General features: G+C 50.8%; 1 protein-coding gene across 2 annotated transcripts in view; it reads right to left on the minus strand.

Annotated features, from left to right (window-relative positions):
* The window catches only part of rbm17 (RNA binding motif protein 17), a 37,400-nt gene that overhangs the window by 15,046 nt on the left and 4,733 nt on the right, over nucleotides 1–17,621 (minus strand). The window contains exons 2-7 of one of the 2 annotated variants that reach the window (XM_038811905.1): nucleotides 12,642–12,782; nucleotides 11,654–11,770; nucleotides 8,739–8,905; nucleotides 7,067–7,170; nucleotides 6,412–6,468; nucleotides 1,656–1,797 (exon numbers count right to left, since the gene is read on the minus strand). In XM_038811905.1, the coding sequence (XP_038667833.1) occupies nucleotides 1,656–1,797; nucleotides 6,412–6,468; nucleotides 7,067–7,170; nucleotides 8,739–8,905; nucleotides 11,654–11,770; nucleotides 12,642–12,764 (710 nt within the window). In that variant the 5' untranslated portion in view covers nucleotides 12,765–12,782. The remainder of the gene's footprint in view (nucleotides 1–1,655; nucleotides 1,798–6,411; nucleotides 6,469–7,066; nucleotides 7,171–8,738; nucleotides 8,906–11,653; nucleotides 11,771–12,641; nucleotides 12,783–17,621) is intronic. The other variant, XM_038811906.1, reaches the window with a different exon arrangement.

Genomic DNA, 17,621 nt, shown 5'->3' on the forward strand with positions numbered 1-17,621 from the left:
AGCAATTTTCCTAACAACCTCTTCAAAGTGACGTCAACCACTTCTTCTAGGTCTCGGTAATACAGCTAAGTCTGCAAAGTATGGTGATGCTTGGCATACCCCCCCCTTCAGGTGGCTGTATAGCTCATACGTTAAATTATTTTAATTAATTTCATTTTTCAAGCTTTCCTTTCAACTGTGTAAAAAATTCGAGTTGCCAATACATTAAAACTACTGCTAAGAAGAACGTCGCAACATAGTCACAATAACTTTACTGTCCTTTCAGCTCCAATATTGAGGGCAATGTTAACCAAACCAGGAACCCACAGGATCGGGTGAAATTTAGTTTGGACCCCAGGCAATATTACTCATTGACTTCAATGGAGAGTAGAATTGGTTGGGGTGGAAAATCAACACTTTACCAATCACATCAACTTCCCAACTTAAGAGGGCAGCACAGTGGCGCAGTGGTTAGCACTGCTGCCTCATGGCGCCGAGGACCCAGGTTTGATCCTGGCTCCAGGTCAATGCCTGTGTGGAGTTTGCACATTGCCCCCGTGGGTCTCACTCCCACAACCCAAAGATGCGCAGAGTAGATATATCGGTCACGCCAAATGCCATTAATTGGTGTGTGTGTGTTGGGGGGAGGGGGGGGGGGAGAGAGAGACTGGAAAGTGGAGATTTCTCAAGCACCTTTTGCCTTGATACATTTTGCAGGGTGCTGCAATCTAAGAAGCCTTGGTTAGTTGCTGCACTGCATCTTGTTATGGTACACAATGCTGTCACTAAGCACAGAGGATGGAAGGTGTGTCAACCTTGGCTTTGTCGTGGACGATGTCAAGCTTCAAGTGTTGTTGGATCTAGGCAAGTGGGGAGTTTTCCATCACACTTCTAACCTGCGACTTGGCGGGCAGGCTTCAGGGAGTTAGGAGGAGAGTTATTTTTTAAACAAATTTAGACCGAATTTCATGTGAATGCCTAGGGCTGGTTTAGCACAGGGCTGAATAGCTGGCTTTTAAAGCAGACCAAGGCAGCCCCGCAGCGCGGGTTCAATTCCCGTACCAGCCTCCCCGAACAGGCACCGGAATGTGGCGACTAGGGGCTTTTCACAGTAGCTTCGTTGAAGCCTAGAACATAGAACATAGAACAGTGCAGCACAGAACAGGCCCTTCGGCCCTCAATGTTGTGCCGAGCCATGATCACCCTACTCAAACCCACGTATCCACCCTATACCCGTAACCCAACAACCCTCCCGTTAACCTTACTTTTATTAGGACACTAGGGGCAATTTAGCCTGGCCAATCCACCTAACCCGCACATCTTTGGACTGTGGGAGGAAACCGGAGCACCCGGAGGAAACCCACGCACACAGGGGGAGGACGTGCAGACTCCACACAGACAGTGACCCAGCCGGGAATCGAACCTGGGACCCTGGAGCTGTGAAGCATTTATGCTAACCACCATGCTACCCTGCTGCCCTACTTGTGACAATAAGCGATTTTTAAAAAATTAATAAATGAAAGAGTGAGACTTTTGGGGCAAGTATAAATACGCTGGGAGATGCACATACAGAAATCTGCATTGTTCAAAATAACAACTGTGTGTGTCAGAGATTCAAATGACAATCCATACTGCGTCGAATTTTGATACAGAAATTTGTTTCAGTTTTCACCGACCCCATGTTTGCAATGAAGGAGTTGGTGGGCCCAGGCGGTGACCGTGGTCTCTCTGGTTCCTCATAGATTGGAGGGGGGATCGCAGCCTTGCTAGGTGCACTGCGCGGTCTGGATTCATCCTCATACTGGAAAGGTGCAATGACTTGCATAAAAAAAAGGGAAACAGTAAATTAGCAACCAAGATGAGAACGTTTCACGTTTTATTCCTAGAGTACAGTAAACAAGTGCAAACCTGACGTTATTGTTTCTATTTCTGAAAACAAAATCTCCAGAATATTTTGGGAGTTTATTTTGGAAGCAGATAGTGATTGACAAGAACTTTTTTTTTTTTTAAAATAGAATTGATTTGTAATCTTAATTGGGATGGGGGAGTTGATCTGTAGGGCCGGTGTGTGAGACTGTAATAGTATTTACACACAAGATTCCTGAACTAAATTAGAATGCAGGGCTGGAAAAGGAAGTATGGATTCCTCGGAAGCCAAAGACGGCGTTTACAGCTCAAATTCAGAGAGAGTTAATATAAAAATCAGGTAAATCAGAGAATAATAAACGATGAAAAGGGATGGAATATCAGGGGATAAAGTGGAGGGAAAAGAGGGAACGTTTGTGGAATAGTGGTAATGTGACTGGACCAGTAACCCAGTGGGCTAGGGCAACGCTCAGGGACATGGGCTCAAATCCCACCACGGCAGCTGATGGAATTTGATTAATAACATCTTGAATTGAAAACTGGTCACAGTAATGGTGGCCATGAGGTTAAATCACCACCAGTCAGCTCCCCCCCCCCCCCCCTCCCTTTCAAAGGGGAAAACAGCCTGTGGTCATCTGGGACTATGGTGACTTTACTTACTTTATCGCCAATGAGACTTGGAAACAATAACAGAACGTCCAGAAGGTTAACACTGGTCAGAACAAAAGAGGAACTGGTTTCAGAACATTCTGAGGACATGGAAGAGAGTTGTCGGTCTAAAATGGAGCACAATAAATTTATACAGTGGAAATGATCAACGAGTGACCACCGTGTAGGAGGAAGCCATTCCGCCCCTCAAACCCGTTTCATTAGTCCATTAGATCATGCCTTATCGGTATCTTAATTCCATTCACCTGCTTTGGTTTCTTATACTGATATCCCTATGAACGTTAGTTTATCGATTGGTTTTGAAATTTCCATGTAGCCCACAACCTCAGCAGCGTTTTGGCCAAGAGAACTCTAAATCTCTATGACCCTTTTGATGAAGAACTGCTCCCCGGCATCAACTCCACACATCGTAGCTTGAATTTAAAGGTTATGCTCCCTTGTTCTGGGTGACCTTACCACAGAAAACTGATATTCTCTATCTTTCTTTTACTCTCTCCTGTGATGTGGGCAAAGTTGGCATTTGTTGCCCATCCCTAATTGGCCTCGAGTAGGTGGGTTAGGTGAGCCACCTTTTTGAGCCACTGCAGTAAGTGTGGTGCAGGTACATATGCAGCGCTGTTCAGGAAGGGAGATCCAGAATTTTGATCCAGCAACAGTGAAGGAACAGCGATATTGTTCCAACTCGGAATGGTGTGTCGCTTGCAGAGGAACTTGCAAATGGTGGTGCTCCCTGCATTTGCTACTCTTTTCCTTAGTGAGGTCAAGGAACACTGGCGCAGTGCATCTTGTACATAGTACAAACTGTTGCCACTGTGCGTCGGGGTGGAGGGAGTAAATGTCAAGGTTGGTGGATGAGGTTCTGAGCAAGCAGGTTGCTTTTATCCTGGTTGGGGTAAGGCTTATTCAGATTGTTGGAGCTGCACTCATCCAGTCAAGTGGGGAGTATTCCATCGCACGTCTGACTTGTGCCTTGTAGATGGTGGATAGGCTTTGGTGAGTCAGGACAAGTTATTTTCTGCAGAATTCCCAGCATCTGGCCTGCGCTTGTAGCCACAGTATTTATAGGGTTGGTCAGTTCCGTTTCTGGTCAATGGTAACACTCGGGGTTGATAGTGGGGGAATTCTACAATGGTAATGCCATTGAATGCCAATGGGAGAGATTATCTCTTGTTGGAGATGGTCACAGCCTGAACCTTTGTGGCAAGAATGTTACTTGTCACTTATCAGACCAAGCATGAATATTGTCCAGGCCTTGCTACATTTGTACATACAGACTGCTTCAAATGGTGCTGAACTTTGTGCAATGAATGAACATGCCCACTTACCTTACAATGGAAGGAAGGGCATTAATGAAGCAGCAGAAGATGGTTGGCCTAAGACACTAACCTGAGGGTCTTCTGCAGCAAGGTTTCGGAAGGGAGATGATTAGTCTCCAACAACCATAACCATCTTCCTTTGTGCCAGGTATGACTCTGACAAGGGAGAGGTTTCCCCGATTCACATTGACTTTAATTTTGTAAGGGCTCTCTCATGTCAAAGGCACTCATTCCCACCTCATCTCTGGAGTTGAGCTCATTTGTCCATACTTGGACCAAGGCTGTATTGAGGTCAGGAGCTGAGTGGCCCTGGTGGAATCCACCTGGAGAGGCAGTGAGCGGCTACTTGCACAGTGCTGCTTGATAATACTGACATCTTTCTTCAATTTGGTGATGACTGGGGGGGCCTGATGAGGCGGTAACTGGCAGATTGGATTTATCTTGCTTTTTGGGGACAGTACATACCTGGGAACTTTTCCACAATGTAATGCCAGTATTGGCTAGAGGCTTCAGTACTATTGCCTGGATCTTGTAAGCCCCACAAACTCCGCAGTATCCAGTGCCTTCAACCATTTCTTGATCTCACGTGGAGCGAATTGAATTTAAAAAAAAAAACTTAATGTCCAATTCATTTTTTCCAATTAAGGGGCAATTTAGCGTGGTCAATCTACCTACCCTGCACATCTTTGGGTGTGGGGGTGAAACCCACGCAAACACAGGGAGAATGTGCAAACTCCACACAGACAGTGACCTAGAGCCGGGATCGAACCTGGGACATTGGCGCCGTGAGGCAGCAATGCTATGGAGTGAATTGAATAAGCGGAAGTCCGGCATCTGAGATGCTGGGAACCTCAAGAGGCGGCCGAGACGGATCATTCACTCAGCAAATGCTTCTCTGCACTGCTGTGCTAGGCTGCCCCATCATGTATGATGGAGATATTTCTGTCTCCTCTGCCTGCTCATTGTTTAATTGTCCACCATCATTCACAACTGGATGCGGAAAGAGTGCAGAGCTCAGATCTCACCTGGTGTAGCATCACCAGATTGACAGCTAATTTTAATATTTGCCCGGTGCTATTCCAGACATGCCCTCCTGCAGCCTTCATTGACCCAGGGCTGAATCCTTTGCTTGATGGTTCGAGTGAGGGATATGCCAGTTACTAGGCCGCTGTCTTATGATCCATCCAACAAAATCCTCTGATCACCATAAACAGCTGCTAGATCATCACCTAATCTTCCAGTCACAACTCACGTGTCCATTTATTTTACGACTAACTGCCTCCTCAAAGCTTTGACACATTTGATTATCGAAATGAGGTAGCTGAGCAGTCTCATCGGAAGGTTTGTGTGAGACTAAATCTTTCCCGAGTGTTGAACGTTTTTACTCATTGTATGTTAACTAGACAATTCTTTTCTTTCAATATCGTATAAACGGTCTTTGAAACAGAGGATGGAAAATGAATAGGTTTGAGATCAGAGTAATCTGCTTTGAAATAAAAACAAGCGGTATATGCCAGAAATCCGAAATATAAATAGGAAATGCACAGCACAGCCATCAGCATCTGCAAAGGGAAAATACATGAATACGGTGAACAATTTGGTCCCCTTGTCGAAGAAAGATATATCGGCAATGGAGACAGTCCAGAGAAGGTTCACTAGGTTGATCCCAGGTTTGGAGGGATTTTCTTACGAAGAAAAGTTGATTAGGTTGGACCTACACTCACTGGAGTTGAGAAGAATAAGAGGCAACCTTATTGAGACATATAGGATTCTCAGGGGGTTTGACAGGGTCGCTGCTGAGAGGTTGTTTCCCCTTGTGGGAGAGTCTAGGACCAGAGGGCAGAATCTCAGAATGAGAGGGTCAACCATTTAAGACAGAGATGAGGAGGAATTTCTTCTCTGAGGGTAGTGAATCTGTGGAATTGTTTACCGCAGAGAGCTATAGAGGCCGGGTCATTAAGTATGTTCAAGGCCGAGGTGGACATATTTTTCATCAGTAAGGGTATCAAGGGTTATGGTGACGTGGCAGGAAAATGGATTTGAGGATTATATCCGGTCAATCATGCTCTGTGAATGGTACAGCAGACTTGATGGGCCAAGTGGCCGACTTCTGCTCCTACGTCTTATTGTCTGCATGTTTTGGATGATGATCCTTCACCAAAAACTGGAAACTAAGGGTCAGTGAGCCCCTCAATGGAAGGATGTCCAACCTTTCAGAGCCGCATAAAAATCAATAGTGAACCACATCTATATACAAAGAAATCCAAGTTGCAATATACGTCAGTGCAAGTCCCCAACAAAAGATGTGCAAAGTATTACACACAAAAATTCCAAGACTTCCCAAGACACAAAAGAAACAAGATCCCTGACACAAACATTCTGAAACTAAACATATAAAAAATCTGTAATCTCGAGGAAACAAAAACGACGAGGTTAAGGGAAACAGGCGCGAGCTCCAAGTCACCGATATATTTGCAATATTTACATTGTAGGTAGTATGCCGTTGCAAAATGTTTAACCAACGTCAGGGAAAAATATTTGACAATCAAACCGAGTTTACAGCGTAATTCATTGTACATACGTTCTTTGTCCTTTTCAACAAGCGACGAAGGTGGGGCAATTGCTGCTCCTCCCATACCTAAAATACAATAAAATAAAGATTATTCAACTGGTGAAAACATTTGCCCGTGCAGGAATGATTGCCGATCTCAGAGTGAAAAGAAACTGAAAGCAACAGTCACAACACCAACCTGCAAAGACCGCCATGGTGTCTACTTCTAACGTAACAGTCACAACACCAACCTGCGAAGAACATAAGAACTAGAAGCAGGAGTTGGCAATTCAGCCCCTCGAGCCTGCTCCGCTATTCAACACGATCATGGCTGATCTCATCGCCACCTTCCTGCCTCGCTCCCTGAAACCTTTCATCCCATTGCTAATTAAAAACCTATCCACCTCCTCCTTCAATTTGTTTAGTGTTCTGCCATCCACTGCACTCTGGCGTAGAGAATTCCACAGATTAACGATCCTTTGAGTGAAGTAATTTCTCCTCATTTCTGTTTTAAATCTGCCGCCCCTTAGCCTAGAACTGTAGCCTCTCGTTCCAGAATGTCCAACAAGGGGAAACATCTGCTCTACACCTATCCTGTCAATCTCCTTTAACATTAACACCTCTCAACGGTGTCTACTTCTAACCAGTCACAATACCGCTCTGTAAAGACCACAGAGATACCTACTCCTTTTTCGCCTTTCTTTTTCTCTTTCATCGTCATCTTCATCCGATTCTGGATCTGGTCTTCTCGCGAACCCACTAGGTTGTTCATGTCTCTCTTTCCTTCGCCTGGATGTATAAATATAGAAATTACTTTGACAAATACATATTATTTTATATAACTGTACAATGCTGCTAGATCTATAGTGATAATATCCGGGGTGAATCAAGAAGACTGGGTATCAGACATAACTGGTCTATTCCAAATAAATGCTTCACATGAGCTTCCTTACATTTAATTACATCGGCCCCTGCCATATCCCCAGTGTCCCATACAGGCGCTGGTTTATCACAGTAGGATAAATCGCTGGCTTGTAATACAGAACAATGCCAGCAGCGCGGGTTCAATTCCCGTACCAGCCTCCCCGAACAGGCGGCAGAATGTGGCGACTAGGGGCTTTTGACAGTAACTTCATTGAAGCCTACTCGTGACAATAAGCGATTATTATTATTATTACCTGCCCTGCCATATCCCACTAGTCCCATACATCTGCCCCACCATGTCCCACTTTTCCCGTACATCTGATCCCGCCATATCTCACTAGTCCCACACATTTGCCCCGTCATATTTCTCTATTCCCTTCTCCCTTTGAACATGTCAGTTTGCCTCTTGAAATGTATCAATGGTATTGACTTCAACCAATCTGTGTGGTTGAGTGCTCCACTCACACATCACCCTCTTAATAAAGAAATTCCTTCAAAATTCTTTATTTGGTGTGGAGTTTGCACATTCTCCCCGTGTCTGCGTGGGTTTCGCCCCCACAACCCAAAAATGTGCAGAGTAGGTGGATTGGCCACGCTAAATTGCCCCTTAATAGAAAAAATAATTGGGTAATCTAAATTTATAAAAAAAAAAAAAAAAAAATTCTTTATTTGATGTGTTAGTGGCTATCTTATACTTATGCCCTCTCGTTCTGAACTAGTGGAAAAAAGAATTCCAAACCACCAATCCTGAATGCGTTCATAACGATGCACGAGGTCCCCTTTGTTTTCACTTCCTCACATAAAAACCCCAGGGGATAGGGTCCAGAGACAGAGTGAGACCTCCTCCCATACATTACCCGACTCTCATACTCTCCAATCATTTCTCTGAAAAATACATACCCAACACTTTTGATGTGCCCATTGCTTTGTGCAAAACTTTTGATACTGTGCATATTTGCATTTCGATAATTGCCAGGTAGCACTGAGGAAAATGCAAGGACATAAAAGCAATTTTTAAACTTTGCAATAGGTCCAGTTGGACAATCTGGCACATCATTTAATGGAGCCAATGCCATTCTTTCTGAGCAGAAGCAGAACCCTCAAACTTAAGCCAAACTACCCAAAAAGCTAATGCAGCAGATGCACATTTGTGGTGAGCTAGTATTCTTTCATTCTCCCTTCAGAGTCAATAAAATACTCACAGGTGGCACGGTGATTAGCACTGCTGCCTCACGGCGCCGAGGACCCGGGTTGAACCCTGCCCCGGGTCACTGTCCATGTGGCGTTTGCACATTCTCCCCGTTTCTGCGAAGGTCTCACCCCCACAAACCAAAGATGTGCAGCGTACGTGAATTGGCCACGCTAGATTGCCCCGGATTTGTGAAAAATATTATTTTAAAAAAGTAAATACTCACGGGTTCCCAAATACTTACTTTTCTCTTTCTTCAATTTCTTTCTGTCGCTCCAGTTCCCGTTGTCGTTGTCTGTCCTCACGCTGCCGTTTCACAACTTTCTCATAGTCATTTGGGTACATGGGGTCATACTCATCTGCCAGTGGGATCAAGACCTCTCCTGTAGAGAACCCACTTGGTACAGGATCCTTGGAAGGAGTAATAATATTTAACATTTATCCATAATAAAACAAACATACTGTGACATACCTGATCCTCTTTAGATGGTCAAGTATGCTGCTTAAATCATACATGAAGCATCACAATGGAATCGTAGACTGGTTACACCACACAAGGAGGCCACTTGACACAGCCCGTCTCTCCGCAAGGACAATTCACCTAATGCCACACCCCCACCTTTTTTCCAATAGCCTTCAAACTTTTCCCCTTGAGATAGATAATTATCCAATTATCTTCTGAAAGAGATTTTGCCTCCACTACACTCTCAAACAGTACATTCCAGAACCTGCCCTTTGACCTCATGTCACCATTACTTCTTTTGCTAATCACCTTAAATCTGTGTCCTCTGGTTCTCGATTCTTCTATCAATGGGAACAGTTTCTCTCTATCTGCCAAAGTGCCATGTCCTTTATTATTTCCGCTCTCAAGCTGACCTCCCAATGATTTATGCACATTTACACCCAGGTTCTGCTGTTCCCCGCTTTAGGATTGTACACTGTTCGTCTTACCAAAATGAATCACTTCTCTACATTAAATTCGATCTGCCACTTGTCCGCCCATTCCACCAAACTGTCTTCCTCCTTTTGAAGTTCCACTCCATCTTCCTCATGATACACAATGCTTCCAAGTTTCGTAGCATCTGCAAATTTTAAAACAGTGCCCTGTACACCAATGTCTAGGTAATTAATCAAGAATAAGCCATGGGGGAAGGTCAGCGCTTGCTGAACACAATCCTGAGCTGGAGCCACAACCTTCATAGAATCCCTGCAGTGCAGGAGGAGGCCATTTCATCCATCGGGTCTGCACCGATCCACTGAAAGAGCACGCCGCCTATCCCTGTAACCCCACCTCACCTACACATCTTTGGACACAAAGGGACAATTCAGCGTGGCCAATCCGCCTAACCTGCACATCTTTGGACTGTGGGATGAAACCAGAGCACCCAGAGGAAACCCACGCAGACACGGGAAGGACGTGCCAACTCCACACTGACAGTCAAGGTCAGAATCGAACCCAGGTCCCTGGCGCTGTGAGGCAGCAGCGCTAACCACTGTCACCATGCCTTCAATTCAGGGCCACACAAAGTTGGGTAAAAATTATAATGTTGATTGAGCATTTCAATTCACCTACCAGGATCAGATTTAAATCATATCATTCTGATATCACCTATATGGATCAATATATTTATATCTTGCAACATGGAATTTTGGCATTTATACTAAAAGGAATAGAGTATAAAATGAGGAAAGTATTACTGCAACTAGACAAGGCGTTGGTGAGACCGCATCTGGAGTACTGTGTACAGTTTTGGTCCCCGTATTTCAGGAGGGATGTAGTTGTGTCAGAGGAGGTTCACTTGATTGATTCCAGAGATGAGGGGTTTGTCATATGAAGGGAGATTGAGCAGTTTAGGCCGATACTCTCTAGAGTTTAGAAGAATGAGAGGAGATTTAATTTGGATATATAAGATGATAAAAGATACTGACAAAGTAGACGTGGTGCAGACGCTTCCTCTCGTGGAGCAATCTAGAACGAGAGGTCACAGTTTTAGGATAAGGGCTAACAGTTTTAAAACAGAGATGAGGAGAAATGACTTCTCTCAAAGGATCGTGAAAAAGGTGCGGAATTCACTACCCCAGAGTTTGGTGGGTGCTGGGATAAATTTGAGGAGATAGACAGATATTTAATTAGTAATGGATTGAAGGGTTATGGAGAACGGACAGGAAAGTGGAGTTTTGTTTTTTGGTTTTTTTTAAATTTAGATTACCCAATTATTTTTTCCAATTAAGGGGCAATTTAGCATGGCCAATCCACCTACTCTGCACATTTTTTGGTTGTGGGGGCGAAACCCACGCAGACACGGGGAGAATGTGCAAACTCCACACGGACAGTGACCCAGAGCCGGGATCGAACCTGGGACCTCAGCGCCGTGAGGCAGTTGTGCTAACCACTAGGCCACCGTGCTGCCCCTGGAAAGTGGAGTTGAGGTCGAGGTTAGATCAGCCATGATCGTATTGAATGGCAGAGCGGGCTCGAGGGGCTGAATGGCTGACTCCTGTTCCTCATTCTTATGTAAAAGTGAGATCACATCCTAATTATTCAACTGATTTTCCTTCAAGAATTCCTTTTTACAAATGTTTTAAAACCTAAAATGTGAGACATCAAAATAGTGTTCAAAACATTTATTATGAAGGATCCCACCCACAGTATTCATACTTATCGCTACCACAGGATGTATGGCCTCATCCCCTGTACTTCCAGAATGCTCTGTATTATAGCTGATTTCCAGTGTTTGTGGTTTTCTTTTTAGCCTCAGATTATCCGCTATGGATGCAACCAGAACTATAGCTTACAGGTAAACCATAAAGAGGCAATTCTGAAAAGCCAATACATGATTCATTGCTTTTGTTTGAAATAAGATGTAATCCACCCGCTCTCTGTCGCTTGATCCAAGCCTGGCATTGGAGCCTAGATTAAAGGAGCTATCACTGAGGACTTCCATTTCCGATCGCTATTCAGTCATCTCCACTGAATCAGTGGTAGCCTCAGTATTCCCTACAGCCGCTTGGGAGAGGTCGCAGGATTGTTTCAAACTGTGGTACTACACCAACTCCAAACATACTTCCAGCAAGGAGTCAACAGCCGGAGGAAGGAACAACAAATGTAATATTTTAAAATGATAAAAGGCACACATTAGACTTTACGGAGGCTCTTACCTTTAAACCAGATGCTATATGAGGCGGCGTGTCAATGATCTGTCTGTCATCCCCAGAGCTGCCTCGCTTTAGGTCTATTACTGGAGCTAAAACTGTGCTCTGCTTTGAACGCTGAGTCTGAAAACAATGGCAGACATGAATTAGAACCAGTGCCACAGCAAAAGATGGCAAGTACCAATCGAATATCTTTAATAAATAGTTCCACCAGATTACATTGACAGAGACATATCTCCTGCTGATAAACACTACCATAACCAGGACCTCGGATGATAAAATATGTGAATAACCAGTTAAGGACAAAAGTCATTTGGACCGGTTCATCAAAAACAGCCCATCATTTTGCTTTCTGGAATAATTTTCATTCCTCTCTACCCACCAACCATGTTTTCTTCTGCCATAAAACGGGGAGCTCGAAAACGCTTCCCTTGATTATCCAGCCTCCAGGTATTGCAGTCGGGGCACTCTGCCTGAACCGCTCATCAATTTTCCATTTTCCCCTGAACTCTGTGGCAAAGTACTGGATGAAGACTGGGCACAACAGCAGCAACTGGTAGCTTCACGCACCACAAAGACACAGAATTTCATGTCATACCAGTTTATCGCAATCACATCCATGACACCATATCAAGTTCAGTGGGTATTGGCCATGAGACAAAGATGAAATGTCCAGGCAAGATTCAGCACACTTTAGTGGCTAATGTCAAAGTTGAAATGCAGAAGCAGGTATCTGCTCAGGCAAACAAAATGCACAACATAGAAAAGCCTGTGCAAGGTGCCTCTTGGTGTGAAAACAGAAATTCTGGAAAATTTCAGCCAGTCTGGCAGCATCTGTGCAGTGAGAAACAAGAGTTAACATTTCAAGTACAATATTACTCTTCTTGAGAAAAACGCACCGAAGACGACACAAATTGGACTCAAAATATCAACTGTTTCTCTCTCCACAGATTTTGTCAGACATGCCGAGTTTTTGCTTTTATTAAAGTATTACCTTTGTCTGAGTAAGTGTCGCTTTCTTCACTTGCAGCTGAGACTGAAGGAGTTTGAAGTTTTTGGACCAGCCCTCTGTCTTTGAATCGCTGGTTTCCACACCCAAGTCATCATAGAGAGACATTGTGCTTTCTCTGTACAACTGCGACAAGCAGAACATAAAATCACATTTTGTTCCAGTTATAAATTCAGTCAGCAAGCAATTAATGATGAAGCTCTTTGACAACATTTCAAATCCCCCAATGTGTTTGAGCAATCCACTGCAAGTGATCAATACAGTGTGAAAGAAATAATTCAATTATTGGGGTTGGTATTTAGTCATGTAGACAAAAGCAGCACAAATCAGCAGGAGCCCGTTTCCCGGTGGAGAAAGAACAGAAGGGTAAGACAACATGTTCAAAACATGAAATAAAAATATTAGGTATGTTGGAAACCGGAACCAAAAACCAAAAAGCTTCGAGAAAGTCAGGCAGAATCTATCAAGTGAACATACATCAGTTGACATAAGGCGGGATAATGGGAGAGAAGAAATGACAGGGGAGGGGGGGCAGAGATGATGGGGGGGAGATGATGGGGGTGGGGAAGATGATGGGGGGGGGGGGGGGGGAGATGGGGGGTGGGGAGTTGATGGGGGGTAGATGATGGGACGGGGGGAGAGATGATGGGGGGAGACGGTGATGGGGGGAGACGGTGATGGGGGAGACGGTGATGGGGGAGACGGTGATGGGGGAGACGGTGATGGGGGAGACGGTGATGGGGGAGACGGTGATGGGGGAGACGGTGATGGGGGAGACGGTGATGGGGGAGACGGTGATGGGGGAGACGGTGATGGGGGAGACGGTGATGGGGGAGACGGTGATGGGGGAGACGGTGATGGGGGAGACGGTGATGGGGGAGACGGTGATGGGGGAGACGGTGATGGGGGAGACGGTGATGGGGGAGACGGTGATGGGGGAGACGGTGATGGGGGGAGACGGTGATGGGGGGGCAGGTGATGGGGGGGCAGGTGATGGGGGGCAGGTGATGGGGGGCAGGTGATGGGGGGCAGGTGATGGGGGGCAGGTGATGGGGGGCAGGTGATGGGGGCAGGTGATGGGGGGCAGGTGATGGGGGGCAGGTGATGGGGGCAGGTGATGGGGGCAGGTGATGGGGGCAGGTGATGGGGGGCAGGTGATGGGGGGCAGGTGATGGGGGGCAGGTGATGGGGGGCAGGTGATGGGGGGCAGGTGATGGGGGGCAGGTGATGGGGGGCAGGTGATGGGGGGCAGGTGATGGGGGGCAGGTGATGGGGGGCAGGTGATGGGGGGCAGGTGATGGGGGGCAGGTGATGGGGGGCAGGTGATGGGGGGCAGGTGATGGGGGGGGCAGGTGATGGGGGGCAGGTGATGGGGGCAGGTGATGGGGGGCAGGTGATGGGGGGCAGGTGATGGGCAGGTGATGGGGGCAGGTGATGGGGGGCAGGTGATGGGGGGCAGGTGATGGGGGGCAGGTGATGGGGGGCAGGTGATGGGGGGCAGGTGATGGGGGGCAGGTGATGGGGGGCAGGTGATGGGGGGCAGGTGATGGGGGGCAGGTGATGGGGGGCAGGTGATGGGGGGCAGGTGATGGGGGGCAGGTGATGGGGGGCAGGTGATGGGGGGAGGGCAGGTGATGGGGGGGCAGGTGATGGGGGGCAGGTGATGGGGGGCAGTGTGATGGGGGGGGCAGGTGATGGGGGGGGGGGCAGGTGATGGGGGGCAGGTGATGGGGGGCAGGTGATGGGGGGCAGGGTGATGGGGGGCAGGTGATGGGGGGGGCAGGTGATGGGGGGAGCAGGTGATGGTGGGGCAGGTGATGGGGGGCAGGTGATGGGGGCAGGTGATGGGGGGCAGGTGATGGGGGGGGCAGGTGATGGGGGCAGGTGATGGGGGGCAGGTGATGGGGGGCAGGTGATGGGGGGCAGGTGATGGGGGGCAGGTGATGGGGGGCAGGTGATGGGGGCAGTGATGGGGGGCAGGTGATGGTGGGCAGGTGATGGGGGCAGGTGATGGGGGGCAGGTGATGGGTGGCAGGTGATGGGGGGCAGGTGATGGGGGGGCAGGTGGATGGGGGGCAGGTGATGGGGGGCAGGTGATGGGGGGCAGGGTGATGGGGGGGCAGGTGATGGGGGGCAGGTGATGGGGGGCAGGTGATGGGGGGCAGGTGATGGGGGGCAGGTGATGGGGGGCAGGTGATGGGGGGCAGGTGATGGGGGGCAGGTGATGGGGGGGCAGGTGATGGGGGGCAGGTGATGGGGGGCAGGTGATGGGGGGCAGGTGATGGGGGGCAGGTGATGGGGGGCAGGTGATGGGGGGCAGGTGATGGGGGCAGGTGATGGGGGGGCAGGTGATGGGGGGCAGGTGATGGGGGGCAGGTGATGGGGGGCAGGTGATGGGGGGCAGGTGATGGGGGGCAGGTGATGGGGGGCAGGTGATGGGGGGCAGGTGATGGGGGGCAGGTGATGGGGGGCAGGTGATGGGGGGCAGGTGATGGGGGGCAGGTGATGGGGGGCAGGTGATGGGGGGCAGGTGATGGGGGGCAGGTGATGGGGGGCAGGTGATGGGGGGCAGGTGATGGGGGGCAGGTGATGGGGGGCAGGTGATGGGGGGCAGGTGATGGGGGGCAGGTGATGGGGGGCAGGTGATGGGGGGCAGGTGATGGGGGGCAGGTGATGGGGGGCAGGTGCTGGGGGGCAGGTGATGGGGGGCAGGTGATGGGGGGCAGGTGATGGGGGGCAGGTGATGGGGGGCAGGTGATGGGGGGCAGGTGATGGGGGGCAGGTGATGGGGGGCAGGTGATGGGGGGCAGGTGATGGGGGGCAGGTGATGGGGGGCAGGTGATGGGGGGCAGGTGATGGGGGGCAGGTGATGGGGGGCAGGTATGGGGGCAGGTGATGGGGGGCAGGTGATGGGGGGCAGGTGATGGGGGGCAGGTGATGGGGGGCAGGTGATGGGGGGCAGGTGATGGGGGGCAGGTGATGGGGGGCAGGTGATGGGGGGCAGGTGATGGGGGGCAGGTGATGGGGGGCAGGTGATGGGGGGCAGGTGATGGGGGGCAGGTGATGGGGGGCAGGTGATGGGGGGCAGGTTGATGGGGGGCAGGTGATGGGGGGCAGGTGATGGGGGGAAGGTGATGGGGGGCAGGTGATGGGGGGCAGGTGATGGGGGGCAGGTGATGGGGGGCAGGTGATGGGGGCAGGTGATGGGGGGCAGGTGATGGGGGGCAGGTGATGGGGGGCAGGTGATGGGGGGCAGGTGATGGGGGGCAGGTGATGGGGGGCAGGTGATGGGGGGCAGGTGATGGGGGCAGGTGATGGGGGGCAGGTGATGGGGGGCAGGTGATGGGGGGCAGGGTGATGGGGGGCAGGTGATGGGGGGCAGGTGATGGGGGGCAGGTGATGGGGGGCAGGTGATGGGGGGCAGGTGATGGGGGGCAGGTGATGGGGGGCAGGTGATGGGGGGCAGGTGATGGGGGGCAGGTGATGGGGGGCAGGTGATGGGGGGCAGGTGATGGGGGGCAGGTGATGGGGGGCAGGTGATGGGGGGCAGGTGATGGGGGCAGGTGATGGGGGGCAGGTGATGGGGGGCAGGTGATGGGGGGCAGGTGATGGGGGGCAGGTGATGGGGGGCAGGTGATGGGGGGCAGGTGATGGGGGGCAGGTGATGGGGGGCAGGTGATGGGGGCAGGTGATGGGGGGCAGGTGATGGGGGGCAGGTGATGGGGGGCAGGTGATGGGGGGCAGGTGATGGGGGGCAGGTGATGGGGGGCAGGTGATGGGGGGCAGGTGATGGGGGGCAGGTGATGGGGGGCAGGTGATGGGGGGCAGGTGATGGGGGGCAGGTGATGGGGGGCAGGTGATGGGGGGCAGGTGATGGGGGGCAGGTGATGGGGGGCAGGTGATGGGGGGCAGGTGATGGGGGGCAGGTGATGGGGGGCAGGTGATGGGGGGCAGGTGATGGGGGGCAGGTGATGGGGGGCAGGTGATGGGGGGCAGGTGATGGGGGGCAGGTGATGGGGGGCAGGTGATGGGGGGCAGGTGATGGGGGGCAGGTGATGGGGGGCAGGTGATGGGGGGCAGGTGATGGGGGGCAGGTGATGGGGGGCAGATGATGGGGGGCAGGTGATGGGGGGCAGGTGATGGGGGGCAGGTGATGGGGGGCAGGTGATGGGGGGCAGGTGATGGGGGGCAGGTGATGGGGGGCAGGTGATGGGGGGCAGGTGATGGGGGGCAGGTGATGGGGGGCAGGTGATGGGGGGCAGGTGATGGGGGGCAGGTGATGGGGGGCAGGTGATGGGGGGCAGGTGATGGGGGGCAGGTGATGGGGGGCAGGTGATGGGGGGCAGGTGATGGGGGGCAGGTGATGGGGGGCAGGTGATGGGGGGCAGGTGATGGGGGGCAGGTGATGGGGGGCAGGTGATGGGGGGCAGGTGATGGGGGGCAGGTGATGGGGGGCAGGTGATGGGGGGCAGGTGATGGGGGGCAGGTGATGGGGGGGCAGGTGATGGGGGGCAGGTGATGGGGGGCAGGTGATGGGGGGCAGGTGATGGGGGGCAGGTGATGGGGGGCAGGTGATGGGGGGCAGGTGATGGGGGGCAGGTGATGGGGGGCAGGTGATGGGGGGGCAGGTGATGGGGGGCAGGTGATGGGGGGCAGGTGATGGGGGGCAGGTGATGGGGGGCAGGTGATGGGGGGCAGGTGATGGGGGGCAGGTGATGGGGGGCAGGTGATGGGGGGCAGGTGATGGGGGGCAGGTGATGGGGGGCAGGATGATGGGGGGCAGATGATGGGGGGCAGGATGATGGGGGGCAGATGATGGGGGGCAGCTGATGGGGGGCAGATGATGGGGGGCAGATGATGGGGGGCAGATGATGGGGGGCAGATGATGGGGGGCAGATGATGGGGGGCAGATGATGGGGGGCAGATGATGGGGGGCAGATGATGGGGGGCAGGTGATGGGGGCAG

This window comes from Scyliorhinus canicula, chromosome 11 (assembly GCF_902713615.1).
Source record: "Scyliorhinus canicula chromosome 11, sScyCan1.1, whole genome shotgun sequence".
Classification (NCBI taxonomy): Eukaryota; Metazoa; Chordata; class Chondrichthyes; order Carcharhiniformes; family Scyliorhinidae; genus Scyliorhinus; species Scyliorhinus canicula.